General features: G+C 35.2%; 1 protein-coding gene across 7 annotated transcripts in view; it reads left to right on the plus strand.

Annotated features, from left to right (window-relative positions):
* Positions 1 to 16,737, plus strand: part of srgap1a (SLIT-ROBO Rho GTPase activating protein 1a) — a 115,086-nt gene that overhangs the window by 84,421 nt on the left and 13,928 nt on the right. For all 7 annotated transcript variants that reach the window (XM_077193559.1, XM_077193555.1, XM_077193560.1 and 4 more), the window contains exons 13-19: positions 822 to 882; positions 1,590 to 1,667; positions 2,121 to 2,255; positions 6,276 to 6,381; positions 6,650 to 6,874; positions 9,424 to 9,503; positions 15,615 to 15,795. In XM_077193559.1, coding sequence (XP_077049674.1) covers positions 822 to 882; positions 1,590 to 1,667; positions 2,121 to 2,255; positions 6,276 to 6,381; positions 6,650 to 6,874; positions 9,424 to 9,503; positions 15,615 to 15,795 — 866 coding nt within the window. The remainder of the gene's footprint in view (positions 1 to 821; positions 883 to 1,589; positions 1,668 to 2,120; positions 2,256 to 6,275; positions 6,382 to 6,649; positions 6,875 to 9,423; positions 9,504 to 15,614; positions 15,796 to 16,737) is intronic.

The following is a 16,737-nucleotide window of genomic DNA, read 5'->3' on the forward strand; positions in this document are numbered from 1 at the left end:
TTTCATTCACTGTAGAAATGTAGAGTTCTTTACACTGACTAAAAATAATTTCTAGTATTAAGATTATAAATCAAGCATAAGATTTAAATTTAAAAATCCTACAATACTTATAATTGATTATTGCAAAAAAAATTATATCCCATCATTATTTTAATTATTCTTTTTTCTATTATTCTTAATTATTCTTTTTTTCGTATAAAGTAAAAGTTGCGCAGCAAAGTGCAGTTTCCAGCATTCATAACTTTACCACCTCTGTTTCAATTATGGTTCATGATTCGTTGCAGATGTACAGTATCAATATTTAAACATGTTCACAGCAGCACATTTTGTTTTCACCTTATTGCAATGATCATAGCTAGGAAATGGTCTGCCTCAGTTCCTGGCACTGGCACAGTGTTCATACTTGGCACATATTCCATGGGTTAAAAGCAGATAACAGCATTTTTAAAAGCTTGTAAGATAGAGTGTAGCCGAACACTGAATAAACAGCTCTAACTTCACACAACAAGCACACCAGGATCACATAGCTGGATTCACTAAACCATTTCGAATTTTCCACCGGTGGCATTTGCTCCATTCATGTTCAAAAATCATGTTAGCATGTATATATAAGTTGTCATATTGTTTCCTATCTTGGATGGGTTAAAGCCCAAAATCTTAGGTGTGCTCTTTAAAACGAGTCTGTAGGAGTCAAGAAGGATTATCTTATCATCTCTGACATGAATGATACATGGTGTGTGGTATGTTTACAGTTGATTTAGAGCTAGACTGATTGCTTGGCCCATATCCTAAGTTAATGCCCATGTTTGTCTTGTTTTAAGGACTCTGGACAAGCAATACCTCGAGTTGTTGAGAGCTCTATTCGATTCATCAACCTATATGGTAAGTTATTGCAAATGTCTTGCAGCTCAAACCATACAATACACATAATTCCTTAGAGCGGTCCACCATTGTCAGTGGACCAGAAAAGCCCAAAGAAATTGTTCATCAGATATGCTACTGTCTTTAAACTTGCTACCTAAATGCTACCTGTTCTGTCATTGATTATCAGAAGTTTGGGACTGATTCAGTAAGTTTTAGAATCTGGGTTGTTCCAAATCCGTCCAATTCTAGTGTAGGCCATGGACAAACTTGTTTCAGATCTATTGTAAGTTTACTGTTGTGCTTTCCAGTCAACGTCAGAGGACGTTCAGTCCAAAGAGGTCTTTATCATATGCTTGTATTAACTGTGCGAACACAGTCATATATCTTGTGGGTCTATTGTATGCGCTGAAAGCTGTCTGTGTGTGGCCGTCTAACTGGTACTATAGAGACATTTTTAATTAATCTTTTCTGACCCTCTTCCAAGCTTTCCATTTAAAAGCTAATCCGTACTGACGGATGTTTTTGTAGAAGTGGATTGCAGTCTCTCTCCTTCATTCATTATCTTTAATTAGAAAAAGGGAACTTTTCTAAAGCATAGGGCTTAGCTTTTGAGGTTGGGATTTGACCGTGGTTACTTTGGACCAGCCTTTATTTCCAATGGATTTAAATGAACATGGTAAGACATCTTATTCAAACACTTATTTCAGTTTCTCTATTTTTTTTAGGCCTCCAACATCAAGGAATATTCAGAGTGTCTGGATCTCAAGTTGAAGTCAATGATATCAAGAACTCGTTTGAGAGAGGTGTGTGGTGTGTGTGATAACAGAGTTCAGGTTTCTAAAATAGCTCTGAAAGTGCTGTCACTGCTGAATAATAATGAATCTCTTATGTCTTCAATGGTCATGTGAGCTATGAACCTATATTCATATGATTTAAGTCCTTTACTATAGTGTTTTTGGCAAAACATCTACCGGGAAAAACATATTCTTGATGTTTATCTTGTTATTTATATAGATCCATTTCAATATTTCTTGCATGTAAAGAGATTTATTTATTTATTTATGTTATTATATTTCTTCATTTTAAAGCTAAAATGAATTGCCATAATTTCTAAGTTGTGTGTTCCGCAAATGCTGATATTTCGTTTACCAGTATTAAAAATTATTATGTGTGTATGTATCTCATTTGTATGTTTTAGATTAAAAAAAAATAATGTAAACGTAAACAGCAGATTTGATGCATAATATGTCTTTTAGGTAACGATCCTCTGACAGATGAAGAGAACAACCACGATATAAACTCTGTTGCGGGTGTTTTGAAACTCTACTTTCGAGGTTTGGAGAACCCACTTTTTCCAAAGGAAAGATTCAATGATCTAATCTCCTGTGTCAGTAAGTGCCTGTTTTTTTTTCTCCTTACTATTGACCTGCAGCTGTAAATCTGTCATTGATTCTCAGTGTGAATTAACAGTGCTTTGAACTGTTATCGTGTACACTCAGATGAAGAGATCTTAGTCATTTGCCCCCAACAGTGGCACAGTGACTTTCTTCACTGTATGACAAGACGTCCTACGCCTCAGGCTAACGCTAACAGTCTTACGTACCCTCCATTACAGCGCAGTGTGTGTTCCACCACGGCATGACACATTAGAGCTTCAGTTGGTCCTTCAACCGGCATGAATGCAACGTTGTGTGTGTTTGAAAGAGCTCAGAATGCGTGCTTTATCATCATCACAGATGACGTTAGATTGCACTGAATGAATGTAGAATGACACCGTGATGCTAAATCCTTTCATTTGGGTTAATGGGATGTTTGTTATCCACAGCTCGAATCAATTAAGAGTGGGGTAAGCTGTGCCACTTTTGATACCAAGTTGTCCTCTTATCAAAGGACAGTATATGGGTGATGTGCATTTGAAATAAAAATATAAGTTATTAACAATTGATTTTTGTATTTAAATTATTTAATTAAAATATGTATTAAACCAGATCAGTGCAATTTCCATTAAAAATACATTCAAAACCATTTCGTTTAGTTAATTCCACTGGCACAGTTTACCCTAAAGCATCTGACGTACTTTAGCCCACAGATACAATTTTGGGAAAAATCAATCATTTAATATTAATGGATATGGATTAATATTTAGCTAAGTAATTTAAATGGATTTAAATTTAAACGCATGCTATTAGGATTTCCTTGCATACATAAACATTTTTAAACCTGGATAAATTTACTTTGACATTTCCCTGCCATGTAGAAATATTATTTTGACATGCAAACAAATTTTAGCATAAAAATATCACTTGTAGCTATATATGACCGATCATTTTTAAATATTTGTTCTCATATCAAAATCTGTGAAGAGCTATAATAAGGTTGCGTGAGTTTGCACGTGTGTGTTGGGTGTTTTTTTTTTTTTGTCTGCGTGTGGAGGAATGTCAAGGCGTGTTCTCATACATAGTCGACCAACGAGTGGTCTTGTGCCTGTGACACTCCGTAGTGTGACTAATGGGGATTCCCTGCTGTTTACATTTACACACGACTTACCGCTTCCCAGCATACCACACACTCCCTCGAACGCACATGGCCTCTCCTGTTCTCTGTCCCTGGCAGATCTATATATAGACTTTTAGAGTTGTTCGTTCACTGCACTGTAGGAGATCAGTTCATGTTGTGTAGCTGAAGACATGTGCCTTGTCTGTGGTGAGGCTTGACAGTTCTTTAAATTGCTTCTTTTGCTCAGGATCCATGTTGGAAACCCTGTTTCGTCCTCAAGTACGACTGATAACACGAGTAGCATATTCTCTTAAAAGCCCAGGTCTTTTTCCCTAATGACGTGGTTATTTTAAGCTGCTGTCAGAGGATGAATCGGGGATCTGTGTGTGCTGAAGTAGCAATGGACGAGAGCAGATCACATCCGTTTTTAAATATGTTCTACAGGGGCTGGTTTTGCTTTTATAAGTGCTGCTTATGTGTCTCACAGCCATGTGATGTAGTTGTTGATCTGAAGCTATGTTTGGAATGAACTAGTGGCATATGGCATACTGTGCAGGATACACTTCATATTTTTTTCAAATAGTATTTGCAACAGTATGCAAACATTTTAAATAGTTGTATGCTTAAGTAATTGTCAAGTAATTGTTTAAATTGAGTGACATCCAGTGTCGACCTTTTAAGAACATTTTTGGTCACAGTTTAGATTAGGGTCCAATTCTCACTATTAACTAACTATTAACTACGACTTTTGCCTCAAACTCTTAATTCCTGCTTATTAATAGTTAGTGATGTAGTTGTTACGTTTAGGTATTGGTTAGGATTAGGAATGTAGAATAAGGTCATGCAGAATAAGGCATTAATATGTGCTTTATAAGTACTAATAAACAGCCAACATCCTAGTTATATGCATGATAACAAGCAACATAATAAGTGTAATTGTTGTGGCAGTCAGAGCAAAAGTCAAATTAGAAGATCAGAAAAATGTTAAAAGATTACAGCTGATATTGCTTCTGGTTCAGTCATCATACTAGAAATGCATTGCATTGTGGGATACTGTACTGTGATGTATAGATTCCAACAGTTCCCACCCTCTTTTTCAGTAGCCTTGATTCCGAATATTTTAAAATAGTCTTCATTTAAGAGTTAAAAGCAATGAACCAACCAACCAGCTACAAGGTGAATCACAACATTATTAACTTGGATTTTGAAGCAAAAAAAGTATTTTAAAATCGGACAAAAAGATAAAGGTACAAGACTGTATACTTAACGGCTTTAATGAGAGTAAGAGCTAATCCCATGAATCATTCCATAAATATAAAACTCTTGATTGAAAATGTTTATTATGCATCGAGAAATATATTTTGTTTATAGAAAAATATGCATTCAGGAATATAATTCCACTGTTACATGCAAGCCAAGTATAAGTTGAAACAATGTGGTCTGATGGCTTCAACAAAAGCATATATCGTCGATTTAACAACCTCATAGCTCACATAGGTCTATCTTTTAAGGTCAGTAAGTTAAAAATCAATTCCCCTGGGGAAAATGAATGGTATTTTGACTGTTGCCGTCTGCACATTTTGACTTGTAGTTATTTGCATATTTTGTGCATAACAGAAATGTACATACTCTGCACAGTTGACATTCTGCATAAAGCATTAATAGTATGTAGTTTGAAAAATGTAGTTTGTAGTTTTGGTAGAAAAAGTAGAGTTGGAGTACTATTATGAGATTTCAAACACAGCCTGAGAGCGCATTACTAAGGAGACGGCAAAGATGCTTAATGGAATTCCAGAAGGGACTTTCTCTAATGCTCTGTTAACCAGCTTTTTTAGTTGCAGGGTGAGGGCAGGCAAAAGTTTAGTTTAAATTAATCGCCTCATTTTGTTTAATATTCATTCTCCTTTGACAGAGCACTTGTTTAATTTGCTCTGCATTGTGGTTAAAACACTGAAGAAATGTGACAGATACACTACCTGCATCTGTCATGTCCATATTTTATTTCAGCTTTATTTCAATTACCAAAAATTATTTTTAATAGTTTTAGTTTTAACAACAATGCAAATTGAAAATAAGTCCTTTGTTTTGCAGTGATAGTTGGCTATTGGAAATGTCCGTTTGCAACATGACAAGATTGGGCAGAGTTTAACTTTGTACGAATGAACGCTGTTGTAATGTTTTTTTTCCGCCACACATAATGAGCTCAGCCTTGTAACTCTATGAATAGAGCTGCAATGATGTGGTTACCGGTATCTGTGAATTAGCATGTTCAGATGGAAGCATGTCATTAGATACTCAAGGCTGGTAAGTGGCGTGGATGAAAAAGGCGACCCTGAATAATAATTTTTGAATGTCATGGCACGACAAGCATTTGTTCAGGACTCCTACGCTGTCTCTACTTGCAAAAACGTGAATGCAGTCTATGCAATCTTTGCGATATACGCAATTTTCATGTGTCATGTTCAACCAAATGAGGTGTGTAATAATTTATATATGTATGTTTTTATATTATATATATATATATATATATATATATATACATATACTGTGTCTGTCTGTACATTTATATTTATATATAGAGAGAGAGAGAGAGAGAGAGAGAGAGAGAGAGAGAGAGAGAGAGAGAGAGAGAGAGAGACTGTTGGCGAGTGGTGGGATAAGATGATGTTGTTTTGAATTATTTATTAATAACTGTCTGGTCAATTGCTTCTAGGTTTGTGAAGGAAGTGTTAGTACGTGTATACTGCAAGTTTATGCGTGTTAGTAATTATAAAACTTATCTTTCTGAATTCTGATACTGTATGTCAGAATTTCTTTTCTTTCAAAATGATATATAAATAGGTAATTGTGTTGCTCTTCAATTTTTGCTTGATTTCTTAATTTTTACTCTCTTATTCTCTCTCTTTCTCTTGTAGGAATTGAGAATCTGTATGAGAGAGCGCTGTATATTCGAAAGATCCTTCTGACTTCACCCAGATCAGTGCTCGTTGTCATGCGATATCTGTTCGCCTTCCTCAACCAGTAAGTCTGAATGTCTCACAAACACACAGAAAGCTTTAAAAATGCAAATAACATACTTAACATACATACGTCTGAAATAAGTATTGATGATATAATACGCTACTTCATTGTAATTGAATATCACTTTTTGAGCCAAAATCATTCCTAGAACCATATCATAAAGAAATTCTCAGACCAGACTCGAACTTGACTATCTGATTAAGAGCCAAACCAGAACCATCTTGCTTTTTTTGCTGGTTGCCTAATAGCTTGTTCGTATTTCCTGCAGCTTGTCCCAGTACAGTGATGAAAACATGATGGACCCCTATAATCTGGCCATCTGCTTTGGCCCCACCCTCATGCCCACTCCAGAAACTCAGGACCAGGTCTCCTGCCAGGCCCATGTCAATGAGGTCATCAAAACCATCATCATCCACCACGAGACCATCTTTCCTGATTCAAAGGAGCTTGACGGCCCCCTGTATGAGAAGTGTATGGCAGGTGGAGATTATTGGTGAGTGGTGCGATGATATGGTGATGCTGTTTTTAATAATTTATTGATAACTGTCTGGGTAACTGCGTCTAGGTAGGTGTAAGTAAGATAGATGTTCAGGGGTTGCTCAACCTGAGAATCTTGTTAAATCTTGTTAAAGTCAGTGTTTGGGCTTGTGTTTGACTATTGCATTTTTCTGTACTATATTAGTGGTTGTATCTGGACATCCATGGCGTGACTGAAGTGAAAAAGTTTGTTTTAATAAAAAAAAAAAATTCAGTGCTATAGTGAGTCACTTATTTTGTTAGCACAGTTTTAGGGTGTGACTGCTTTGTTTTGAAGAGCAGGTATTGTTGATCCAGGAAAGGAGGATAAATCCTTACAAAAGATTTGGAAGAAGGTAATACAGGTCCTGTCTGTTAAAAAAGAGTCATACAGGTTTGGAATGACATGAGGGTTAATTTCAATCAATTTTTGGAGGTGAATTATCCCTTTAAAGAAACTTTTTTTTTTTCAGTGTGGATTATGTGTGATGGTTATTTTCTTTAAAACGGTGAATTATCAGAATTTTGTGTAATAAAATGCCCTCGTATTTCTCATTCTTTCTCTGGGAGGATATACCAGGCCCTAGGCCAAAAGTTTGTATTTAAAATGCACTTAATATCACAGGTATGTGTGCCTGGATCTAGAGAGTGACGGGACCAGCTCATTCTAAGCTGTGTCTGGATTCGGTGTGGGTAATTATTTGAAATGATCCCGCACAGATATTGTGAACTCTTTAGTCGAGGTAGGACATTTTTTAGAAGCCGAAGGGTTTGGAGATCTTTAACTAGGTGAGACAGAATGAAACCATCTTGATAATTGCAGCCATCAAGGTAAGAAAAAATTGCCGGCCAAACAACGCTCATTTCTCTCTGAAATACCCATGGATGAGAAAAGGAAAGAGACATTTTCCGCCAACTCCACAGCTGTGTGTATGTGTTGGCTAGTGATTTTGTTGTCTCAAAGAGAGCGGCCCAACTCCCACAAGTCTTCATCCCCCAAACTGAAGCAAAACACCTGCCACTGCAAGAATCTGAACTTGAGCACTTCAAATCATTACATCCTTAAACTCGCCAAAGCCGGTTCTCGTATTTTCCCCTTTGGTGGTGTGGCATGTGGGAGTGGCAGAGCTCTGTTTGAAATGACTTTACTGTGTGTCAGAGGTAATCTGCAAGGATGTGAAGGGCATTACTGCCAGTCTCAGTAGCCGTGCTGTGCCACTGACAGAATCCCAATCACCCTGCTCAACTCCTCCTGAATACTAATGACAGCCTCTGTTCTTTTTGCTCGATGCTGAGTTTTACTCTGGCTGTGACTTAACACTTTGTCTACCTGTGCATGCATTTACTTATGTAAGGAAGTATACATACACTACCGTTCAAAGGTTTGGGGTCGTTATGCTTACCAAGGCTGCATTAATTAAATCAAAAATACAATTAAAACATTAATATTGTGAAATATTATTAAAATAACTGTTTTCTAAAATGTAATTTATTCCTTTGATGGCACAGCTGAATCTTCAGCATCTTTACTCCAGTCTTCAATGTCACATGATCCTTCAGAAATCATTCTATTTCTGATGATAATAAACTGATTTGGTGCTCAAAAAGCTTTTCTTATTATTATAAATGTTGAAAACGCCAAGAAATTTCACTACATCATTTTCAAAACTATGTATTTATAGTGCATTCAAATAGTTTAATGCACAGCTAGCTGTGGATTATCCCACTTATTCCTGATTTGCCAGCATTGACAATTTAAAGCTGTCATTGAAGTTTGCAGTGCAATATTTGACTGGAAGGGTGAAAATGATGGTTATTTTAAAAAGTTACTGCTTGTTAGATCTACCATTCTGCCCACTTTGAATCAGACACAGATGAAGTAGTGTGTTAGATTACGTTTATTTGACTTGAATAAATTATAACATTTATTTGAATTAATTAGTAATTAGAGAGAGAGAGAGAGTGGGAAGGAGGGAGGGAGAGATAGATGAATGGTGCAATGAAACTGTGAGTTTAGTTACTTCAAAAACAGCGATTTTACTCCCTCGTTTCTGAGAAATATAATGTAGCGATTCAGCAGATAAGCTATTTTATTAATAATGCTCCTAAAATGTTCTTTTTGCGCGAGTGGTGTGTGTGTGCTTCAGTGAAAGATTTTAATGCACACCTTCCAGCCAATCAGAATCAAGTATTCAGACAGACCAGGGTATAAATATATTTTAATCAATTGTTTTAACTTTAACTGTTTTTTTGTTTGTTTGTTTTTCAAGATTTATACATCAACATAGACCATACAATGTATGTCGCTACAAAATTAATTTAATCAGGCATTTAGATCAAAAGTTTTTTAAGCTCATGAGAAACACTTGGCTGACCGAAATTTTGTTAATTCTGTCCTCAAATATTGAGTTTACAGATGCTGTAAATGCCACAATCTATTAAGTATTTAAAAATATAATTTTCATATAACCTATATTTAATTATTATAATTATTCATCATGATTTATTTCCTCTTTTTTTCTGCAGTGAGAGTCCATACAGTGAACATGGAGCTCTTGAGGAGGTTGATCATGATGGAGGAATTGAGACCCACACCAGTGAGGATGGTATGTTTATTTTGTTTACTACACCCTGTAGTGGCATATACACCAGTAGCGTAGCCACAAGGGGGCCTTCAAAAAAAAAAATGAAAATAGAAAAAAAAAAGTTAAATGAGGAGCATATTACTAACTCTACCTGATGGTAACCGACATGCGTCATTTGAATTAAATTTAAATCGTATGTGCAAGTAAAAACATGAACTGTTACATGATTTATGTACAACGAGTGGTTCCATACTTGTCATTATTCCCATTGTCTCAGAATGGCTTCAGCCTATGTCCATCAAGCCTCTAGATTAATTTTACTTCACATGACGTTTTCTGACATGGCCTGTCAAGGGTTAATCCCTGTGTGCACTGACCTCTGGGTAATCACTTTTCACAGCTCTAAATTAAATGATTAGAGAGTGGAGAACTACTTCCAACTATTTGGTCCTTCTTTTTGTTTTCTAATCCTTTGGGAAGGGAGAAGCATCCGTAAACAAAGAAGGGGGTTTTAATCAAGTTTGGTAAATGCTTTCCAATACTGCAGGGCAAAATAGACCAGTCTATCATGACTGTAAGGCTACTTTCATTAAACATGCAAAGTCCTTACAAATATGGCTCAGACTTGAGTTCTGTATGTAGTTGCATGTAGTTTTATTATAGAAAAAGTTCTCTAGAAGTTCCCAAAGCTCAACTGAAACCAGATGCTTGGCCCATTGATGACACATGATCTATTCCCATATGTAATCTGAGAAACAAACTCCAAGTATCAGACTGAGAAAACTCAAATTGAGTGGTTTGTTTTCGTCTTCTGTCCAGTATTTCAAAAGAACCGAAAGGAAAATTTTGCTGCTGACCTGTATGTTACCTCACTGTAAATAGACACATTTCCTGTCTCTCTCTCTGTCTGTACCTGAACAATGCTTGTTTTCTTGTGCGTTCTTTGATAAGAGAAGTGGGATGTCTGCTTTTTCCATATCTATGATTTCTAGGACAGACAAAAGCCACATTTACCCTATTGTTTACTGCCAAGGGCCTTAAGCAGAGAGTCAGATAAATGGCAGTACTGTACCATAACACCAAATACACAATAATTTTGTTAGATGTTTGCTTTGAATTCTACCTTTATTTTTGAATCATAAAAACAAATGGGAGTAAACTCTCCCTGTATTTACTCAAATGGGATTTCATTATTTGGATAAGGCAAGATCATTATTGTATTATTCTTAAAATTAGAGATTTAAACAAACCCCTAACCATAATCATTAAACTAAGGCTATGTTCAGACTCCAGGTAAATGTGACTCAGATCTTTTTTTGTCATGACAGTGTGAACTGCACAAACCACATGGAATCAATTCCGATTTGTGCCACTTCCATATGTGGTTCTAAATCTGATACAGGTCAGATGTTTTGCTATACGACTTCAGTCTGAACAGTCATATCGGAATTCATGAGACTTTTACATCACTCTAAAGCAGCATTCGTCACAATTCTGTGTTCATGGGAGTGACCCGAAGTTATCAAGACCATCGTGAAAGGTGTCAGTGGAAAAAGACAGTTATGTGTTAGAACTCAAGTATTACATTGACAAATATACAAGCAAAACATATGGGCTTGTATCATAAATGATTTGTACACACTGGAATCTAATATAGGCCAAATTTAAAACAATAATGTGAACAGCTATACAAAAAAATCATATCTAAGCAATAAATCGGAATTGAGCTCCAAGACTCGCAGTGTGAATGTAGCCTATTTGTAGCCTATAAGATGCATAATTTGTCCTTAACCGTTTGTTCTACAAACATGAAAGATACTTTAAATCGTGGGGCTTGTATAGAAGTATTCCAATACTTTTGTAAAAGTTTAAGCTTGAGATTTGTGATAAATCTGACAAAAAAGACTTATATTGCAGGAGAAACCCCTAATAACTGAATAAAACACCCACCTACAAAAGCACAGCAAGTTTTGCATTAGCGCCAGCGACACTCATTTTTGTCACGTATAACCTGCATCACTTGACAAGTGTTTATGTGAACCAAGAATCGTGTCCAACTCTGACGTCATGCTGCCATCATTCGTCCAATCTCTACACTGAGCCGAACAGACAGATCTCATATCCACCCGAGTATAAACAGAACCCATAACTGAATAATTTTCAGTTCTTTTCAGATTGAATTTATTGAAGGATATAACGCTCAATTGTGTAATTTATTTTCGTAAATCACCATTGGACATCTAGACATGGACATCTGCATGCTGAAGATTAGTTTTGACTGTTCCCATCTCACTGTCTGTTTAAATTTCATGAATCTGTCACATTGAACTGAGAAACCTGATACTTCACGTATGTCAGGGTTTCCATTAACTAACGCAGATGTCGGATATCAATGTCAGGCCAAATCATAACTGACCTGAAGATTGTAAAATTGCTCTCAGCTTCCATGGTTTTGCTCCAAATGTTTTCCTGATGAATGTATTGAGGAGATTTTTCCCAGTAGAGGAATTGTTATTCTCCTTTTTTTGCACTATGAAAATTGCTTATGTCCGATCTCAATTACTGTATGGGTAGCTTGTGTTTTGTCTTGTTTCATAATAAGCGATTTGGGTTATATTATCCTTCTAAATCTTCTCTCGAAAAATCCTTTTAATGGGAATTTATCAGCTGGCATTATTATAGAGACCATCCTGAGGAACCGATGCCTAGACTGTTAGAGTATAACTATATCAGCCCGCTCAAACTTGTGACCAGTGCAGCATCTGTCCTCAATCACTACATCTGAAGGGGATCATCTGGTCTCAGGGCCCGTTTGGAAAACCACTTGTCGAGTGATGGGACCCCTGCTATGTCTTTAGAGCCATTTATTCATTCAAGTGAACTGGAATAAGCAGACATAATGCACTCTTGGGAAGTAAAAGACAAATCTCAGCATCTGTGAGAAACCGATGTTGAATGAGAAGATTGGGCGTTTTGGAAATGTTGGTTTGTGTGATATATCCGATATATCTAAAAGCCAACATTAATTCAGAAATTACTCTTAATCATTATAAAACGATAACACTTAAATTTGATGGTCCGCTTTAGACATTCAATTAAATATGAGTACTGTAACTTTGCAACTACATGTCATTTAACTCTCATTTAACATGTCATTTAACTCTGCTTAATATCGGCTAACACTTATTTTGATCCTCCCCCAACACACATTCTACTGACTATAAGTAACTTTTGCAACTACATGTCACCTTACTCTACTAACCTGAACCCTAACACCTAACCCAACCTAACAGTCTACTAATACTCTAATGAGAGTTGCAAGTTAGTAAATCTGTAAGTAACTTTTAGTTTGTAAAATGTCTAAAGTGGACCATTGAAATAAAGTATAACCTATACATATACACACACACACAATAAGAAATGTATATACATATACAGATTATATTATTGTTGTTCAAATGTTCGGTATTGTAAGATATTTTATAAAGAAATTAATCATTTTATTCAGCAAGGGTGCATTTAATTGCTCAGAAGTGTCAGGAAAGACATTTATAATGTTACTAAAGGTTTATATTTCAAATAAATGCTGTTCTTTAGAACTTTATATTCATCAAATAATCCTGTATCATGTTTTTCACAAAAATATTATGCAGCACAACTGTTTTCAACATTGATAATAAGAAATGTTTCTTGAGCTCCAAATCATCTTATTAATATATTTTTTTAAACTTTTGTAGGATCATGTGACACTATATATGTGATGATAAATCCTTTTTTTTTTAAATGAATGCAAATATTTTCCATTTGAGTCATATTGCATAAAATTACTGTTTTTACTTTTTTACAATCTCATAAAGTTTTTTAAATGTTTATGAAAGAGATTTCTTTCATAATTTAAAATTGTTCACACTTATTAAGATACAGTCTTTGAAAACGAGTGTTAATATCTTATGAAGTATTGCTTCTGAAGTAAATGTATCTTATAAAATAAAAAATTGTCTTTGTTGAATATTCGGGTTTACTGTTAAACATGCATTAAATAAATAAAACGATTATTGAATGGCATTTCATGTTGAATATAATTAGGCTGTTTCTGTTACAAAACAAAGCTTTGTTAAAATCCTTTAAACATTAAGTCTTTGTTACAAGACAGAACATTTCTTAGCCGGTGATGTTGCAGTGAGCTAATTTTCTCTTCTAAATGGCAGTACCTGTGCAGACTGCAAGAATACCTCCATTAAAAAAAAACAGGAAATGCAGCTTACAAACAGTTTTCTTGTCTGTCAGCCTTTATTCCTCCTGGGTCTGCTTGCAGCCGCGAGTGCTGGTGGGTAAGTTACTGCTAGAGCAGTGTATATTAAGCCAGAAAACCTAGCATGGGTTGTTAACTCTCCTCTGGGGCAAAAACAAGCCCATATGGTACAATGTGCAATGAACTACGGTAGAGCAAGCGGCTGCAGGAACAATGTCTGTGAATAAAAATAGTACCATAACAAAAGAGTTACAGCTTCTATAATCCAGACTACCAGAATTAATCAAAAGTATCAAAGTGCCTTTGTGTAATTTAGTGACCGAGGTTTTGGACACGAGTAAACAAATGAATTAGTCGAATATATGAATTTGCTTTCTTTAATAATCTTGGTAACGTTCCTACTTTGTCTGCTGCTCGTCTTTACAAACACTAGCAACACTATGATACATGAACAGGCTTTTGCAAGGACACTCTGAATGACAGCACGTGTCAGGCAGAGATGGAGGAGAGACAGGGACGTGTGGACAGTTGATGGCCATATTGATCTACACCCCGTCCTCTTTATTAACAAGGTGCCTGCTCCGAGAGTTGCCCTATTAATTCAGACAGTCAACTCACGCCCGTCACGTCTTATTGATTCATTGTCATTTCCAGACTGTCGAGAATGAAAAAGCATTTCCTCTTTGAGATTGTGCCTCTCGGGTTTATATAGCTTTTACTGTCTTCCCTAGATTAATTGTGTATTCTATTTGTCTGATTTGTTATTTTCACTCATTTTTCTGTCTTTATTTATTACAATGGCAACGCTTGTGCCTCTCTTCAGAGTTTTTTTTTTTGGAATACTACTGTAGCAAGTATTACAAAATTTAACAACAATTTTAACCGTTTTGATGCTTGACTTTAATGCAAAATGCCGTGCAGAACTTATAGAATTGTTAAGACTGAACACATCTTCACAATATGCATTTAGTTACATACAATACAAATTGATTGAACAGGTAGTTACTTTAAACTTTTTAATTTGTTTTCACAAAAAAGTACCATTTATTGACATAGTAAAATGGTAATACTATGATGGATTACACCATGATGGTAAACCATAGTTTAAAAAATATATATATCTTGGACTAACATGTACAAATACCTCAGTGCAAGAATATGGCCGCCTTGATTCAGGATCACAGTTTATATCCAGTTATAAAATGCACAGTGCGTGGATGCTGATTGGTCATTTTGCTTAATAGAAATATTAAGGACAATTTTTTTAATTAAATTATTTACATTTTTGTTTTTTCAATTATATATATATTTAATTAAATAATTGTCCTTAATATTAAAAAAAATATATCTTTTTAACTATTTAAAATTACTATTTGAATATTAAAATTGATATAATCATTTTTAAAATATAAAAAGCAATATTTTTTTTACAACTCGTTCCCCTTTAACTGTGACTCAGTTGGCAGGCGTAGTGATGTTGTTGGTAAGGTCCGCATTGCCTGATTGTCCTGAGGATGAGAACAGCCCATTCTGCCAGAACTGCAGCTACTTCACTTGCATTGAAGCCCGCTGTGTCTCTTACGTACGTAAAGGGAGTCATGGCGGCAAAGGCATGTACAGCAACTTGTCAAAAACCCTATAACGTTGATGCATTCAAATGCTCTCATTCACATTAACGAACAGTCAGATATTGTTGAGGCATGTGCACTGTTTTCATTCGACTTATTTCTGTTAATAGCACCAACTGCCATTCAAACGGCTCCATATTCTTTTCCTTTAGGCGTTTCATGTATCATATGCCAAAAGTGTAGGATATGCCAATAGTCTTCTATCCTAACTTAACTGAATTAACCAGGTTGTGTCTTGTTTTTCCTCTACAGAGGGGGAGCCCATTGAAGCCATCGCAAAATTTGATTATGTGGGTCGCTCTGCACGGGAGCTGTCCTTTAAGAAGGGTGCGTCCCTGCTGCTGTACCAGAGAGCGTCGGATGACTGGTGGGAGGGCAGACACAATGGCATAGACGGCCTTGTGCCTCACCAGTACATTGTTGTGCAGGATATGTGAGTATCTCTTCTGTTCTACTGTGATAAAAAAACTCCACTGTCCGTAATGATCCATATTTCAAGGATAGTTGGATATATAATATAAATAATAAAAGTGCTTCAACAGAGTTTGATGTTGCAATGTTGCTAACAGCATGATAATCTAAAATCTTAAAAAATACATAGCACATAAATATTTGGCAGATGTAACTAACTTTGGAGTATGAGTCTATTCAGTCCTTTCAGCATTAGATAAGTATAATTTTAATCGATAATAATTTCAATTCAGATTGCAATTTTATTGGTCACACACACAACCATACACAATAAAATGCGGCATGAAATGCGTTTTGCGACTCTTTACATTCGATAAAATCAACCAAATGTAACATAAATTGAAATAAATTCTAGTTTTGTTTGTAGAAATGTTTTTTTATTAGATTTTCAAAAATGTTCTACAAGGATAAGAGACAATGAATGAATGTGTAATGGAAAAAGTTGTAGTTTTATATTATATATTGTTTAATATGATATATTAGGGCTGTGAATAGAATTAAAACATGTAACTAATTATTGCACAAATTTTCATGATTAATCACATATCAATGAATAATAACATAATCATGTTAAAATTTGTAATCATAAATAAATTTAGTATATAATTGTACAGTCAACAAAGTATTTTAAATAATATACTTTAAAATATTTTATATTTAAATTAATAATAATATTTAAAAAATAAAATAGTTTAATGGAATAAATTAATTTATTGCATCAAACATTTCATATTGATCTCCAAAATTAATGTTATTTTTCCAAGCCCTTGTTTGTATAGCGTGATGTTTTTTAATTTGTCCACAATCTTTTTTAAATGCATTTTGGGATTAACTTCTCAAGAGTAAGACCTATGTTCAAAGTCTTATTTTCAGACTAGGTACTGCATTTGATGAAAAACTTGTT

Source organism: Siphateles boraxobius, unplaced genomic scaffold (assembly GCF_051911475.1).
Source record: "Siphateles boraxobius isolate OS27281-9 unplaced genomic scaffold, OSU_SipBor_1 31, whole genome shotgun sequence".
NCBI lineage: Eukaryota > Metazoa > Chordata > Actinopteri > Cypriniformes > Leuciscidae > Siphateles > Siphateles boraxobius.